At 34.8% G+C, this 4,034-nt stretch overlaps 1 protein-coding gene across 1 annotated transcript in view; it reads left to right on the top strand.

Moving 5' to 3' along the window:
* The window catches only part of ERCC6 (ERCC excision repair 6, chromatin remodeling factor), a 47,289-nt gene that overhangs the window by 32,339 nt on the left and 10,916 nt on the right, over window positions 1-4,034 (top strand). Inside the window, exons 9-12 of the mRNA XM_009641900.2 lie at window positions 46-216; window positions 725-901; window positions 2,211-2,327; window positions 3,758-3,853. Coding sequence (XP_009640195.1) covers window positions 46-216; window positions 725-901; window positions 2,211-2,327; window positions 3,758-3,853 — 561 coding nt within the window. The remainder of the gene's footprint in view (window positions 1-45; window positions 217-724; window positions 902-2,210; window positions 2,328-3,757; window positions 3,854-4,034) is intronic.

Below are 4,034 nucleotides of genomic sequence, written 5' to 3'. Positions count from 1 at the left end.
TTTCTGTCTCACTGTTACTGACAACATGCACCTTTTTGCTTTTAGGTGAAACTAATTCGTGAAATTGCTTCATGCCATGGAATTTTAATTACATCTTATTCATACATTCGGCTGATGCAGGATACCATCCACAGCTATGACTGGCATTATGTGATTCTGGATGAGGGTCACAAAATCCGAAACCCAAATGCAGCAGTCACGCTTGCATGCAAGCAGGTACTTTATAAAAAATAAATGAGAGAGTTTAAGCACTCTGGGGGGAGGTTCCAAAATCTAATAGCCTGTATTGCTTTATCATAAAAATACACGTTTGTCCATTAATAACGAATAAAAGCATAAATCATATTGGTCTGTATGTGACTATTTAATTTACTTAACATTTTTCATGAGTTTACATCAGTAAATTTACAGATGTATGGTAGAGAGAAAAAAAAATCAGAAATTTTAAATTGTGTAGTAATTTACGAGTAGGGATAAATGTCAGATTGCTGGTGTTCATTTTATGCTAACAGTTTATGGACAATATATTGCAGAAAGTTGTTTATTTGAGGAATGTGAGGCCACATATCTTAATAGAATTAAATTGATTATTAAGTTGAGAATTCACTGATGGTGAAATTGAATATCCTCTGAGGCAGGAGGCAGGTTATACCATGAACCACGAAAATAACTTTATTTTGGTTTTGTGGTTTTTTTGGTTTTTTGTTTTTTTTTTTTTTAACAGTTCCGCACACCCCATCGAATCATCTTGTCTGGCTCCCCTATGCAAAATAACCTAAAGGAGCTCTGGTCCCTCTTTGACTTTATATTCCCAGGGAAATTGGGAACACTGCCTGTGTTCATGGAGCAATTTTCTGTTCCAATAACCATGGGAGGATATGCCAATGCCTCTCCTGTCCAGGTAAATGCATCAAAAATACCACTTTGCTTGAAGGAAACTGTTACATTGTTTCTAAACTGACTTTTGAATTTACTTCTTGCTGTATGACGCTAACCCAAATGAGTTGCATGTGTGTTTTACTGCTGCATATGTAAAAAGAACTGCTCAACTAAATGAGACCTTTCATTTATGTAGGGGTATAGCTTATACATAAGGCTTTCTTGTCAAAAGCCCTAAAGTTTAAATCATTAAAAGTACTCTTTGATATAAAGTAAGGATAAGCAAATTGGGGTGTGAGGTGACTGATCTCATATTTTGATGTATTTAAATAGAATTTTCCTGTTCGATATCAAGCTTTGGCAAATTATGCAACAGAGGAATCCTTAAATCCAAACTGAAAATTGTTTTCATTTTAAAAAGCTAAAGTAGGCATTTGAAGTCTGAAAGGAGATAAATTCTTTAATTTTGAAAGCAAAAATTATTTTGAATATTATTTTGAATAATGGTTCTCAGTATTTCTTAACCATTTTTCAAATTAGCTGATAAATTATCTACATAATAATCTGCAGACTAAGTATCATATAAATGCTAATAAACTTGTATCCTTTTAAAAATTCTTTGCAATGTTTTGCACACATACATTTCTAAGTTTTATTTTCTTTCTGAGCTTAAGTACTTCCCTTGTCTAAAGCTTAGTAATTTACTAAATTGGACAGCCAATTTGGTTTTTGCATATCAATAATTTATTATATTCTTTGTTTTGCTTTAAGAGAAATGAAGGTATTTTTAGCCATTATGTACAGTTAATACCCATCTCACACATCCATTACCCATTATAGAACCATATGTTCCATTTAAGGCCAAAGTGACCTTTAGTTTCTGTGATCATGGGGATTTTCTTGTACCGATTTTTTTTTTTTTTTTTTTTTTCTTTTTTTTAACAGTCTCAGGCGGGCACTAATCTTCACTTATTGTCTAGTAACCACCATTGCTGCAGGCTTCTTTTTTGATCTTCAGTATATGTATTAGCAGGTTTTCATGAGGATTTTGGTTCTCTGCAAGTTTATACTCAGTGCTTGGACTGGTTTCTAAAAGAAATATCTCATTTCTGATCTCTTTTAGAGGAGGAAGATTTATTCAATGTTATTGTTGCTGATAGGTATTTTATTGCAATTCATGTTGTGTTGAATATGTAACTGTAGATCCGCATAGATCATAAACCATCTCATTTTATTAGGAGTTTGCTATTGATAGTTAGGGAATTTTGCTTGTTGCTAAAATTAATATTGAGAACCAAAATACAACTTTTGCTTTTTTCTTCCTTTTTCAGGTAAAAACTGCATACAAATGTGCCTGTGTGTTACGGGACACCATAAACCCCTACTTGCTGCGAAGAATGAAGGCTGATGTAAAAATGAGTCTTTCACTTCCAGATAAAAATGAACAGGTTTGCTTATCTTTACTATTAGATCTGAGCTCTCTCCCTCCCCAAAATTCAGTCTTTCATGGACATTTGGGAACAATTCATGCTAACAGCAGAAAAAATGCTGTTTTAACTAAAGATAAGATGTAGAGCTTTCAAGTTGCATATTCTTTTCACCTTTGTTCTGAGTATTAAATGGTCATAGCTCTTGCAGGGTCTATACAAGTATGCTGTCATCTAAAAAATGAAGGATATATGAAGTGAAGTCAGGTCTGCTTAATGCTGTTGTCCTAGGTCACAAGTGCATAAAAATGAATTGTCTGTGGGGTATTTCCTATGGCGCATCTCTTGGACACTTGAACATTGCTTCCTTCTGTAAAAAGGGTAATTTGGGGAGCAAATAGTAGAGAAATATTTGATGGCAGTTGTTCATATCGCAAGCCAGCTGGGCCTGTACATTCTCATAAGTTTCAAAAATATTAGCCTTTTGATCTTCAACTCATTTGCTCTACAAAGAGGTGGGATATTTTTTAGGAAACATCTTGATTCAAAGTAGAGGAGGTTTAAAGGATTATTTAAAAAGCTGAAATTCCGACAGATACTCACTTGTTGTAATTATTAGATTCTTCTGCCACTTAAGTTTCAGTGCTTCAGGCTTTCTTGTCCTCTCCTCGCTCTCTTCCTTCCTGTCTCCTCCCTCTAAAAGAGAAGTAGACATGCTAGTCTTTGTAAGACAGTGCTGAAAGGTACATAAAAATGAGTAGGCCATACTCAGTTTCTGCTGTGCAGTTTAATGATCTTTTTCTAGCCAAATTTTGAATTTCTGTATACTCTAAAGAGTCTGGGTTACTTACTCTAAAGAATGCAATCATAAACAGATAAAACAAGTTTGGTTTTTGTTCTTGTCAATCACAGGGCACTACATAAGTTTATGTTGGGGGCCTTGCAAGATGCAAGGAAGTAATTTTGTTCCCCTTTAGCCCATCAGACCATTTGAAATACCATTATATGCTCACACTCAAAGGCTAACAACAGAACAAATTACATGTGCTAACCTTCCCATGGGGTACTAAGAATTTGCAAGTTTTAAGGGACACAAGACACGCAATGGAAAGCATTTCCTATAAAGATAGCTTTGAGAGAATGCTAACGTTGCACAGTTACCTCATTAAAACTGGAAAATGGCAGCACTTCCAAAACTAAATCAATTTGAGGGGAAGCAATAACAACTGGGAAAGTGCACAGAAAAACTCGTGAAACCTATCTTAATGATTATGTGCATTCTCTAAAATTTCTAAGTTATATTTCTAATGATTTCTATGCAGTAACTTTTAACTTTGTATTTCAGTATGTCAGATATACATGAAGCTTCATTGTAGCACATTGTAAACGTTTAAAATTCACTCTATTTGAAGTTTACAGGTTGAGCTTGAGCAGTTTGTTTGTTTTGGTAGGTCCTCTTTTGCCGTTTGACAGATGAGCAGCGTGAAGTGTATCAAAATTTCATCAACTCTAAAGAAGTTTACGAGATTCTCAATGGAGACATGCAGGTTGGCATTAATTAAGGTTAATGACAGCTGGAGTTGGATGGATAAAGTCATGGAATGACCTTTGCATTCTTCTAGCTGGATTCTGAGTGGAAGGGGAAGCAAGCGCACTGATCTCAGTTCCGCTTTTGTGGACATCTGGTTTTGGGGTTTTTTTTTCTCAGAAGTGTTCCATGGAATATGT

Source organism: Egretta garzetta, unplaced genomic scaffold, assembly GCF_000687185.1.
Source record: "Egretta garzetta isolate BGI_Z169 unplaced genomic scaffold, ASM68718v1 scaffold56, whole genome shotgun sequence".
In the NCBI taxonomy this organism is placed as follows: Eukaryota; Metazoa; Chordata; class Aves; order Pelecaniformes; family Ardeidae; genus Egretta; species Egretta garzetta.
Note: the sequence above shows the minus strand (reverse complement) of the source record. Positions and strands in the feature narration are given on the sequence as shown.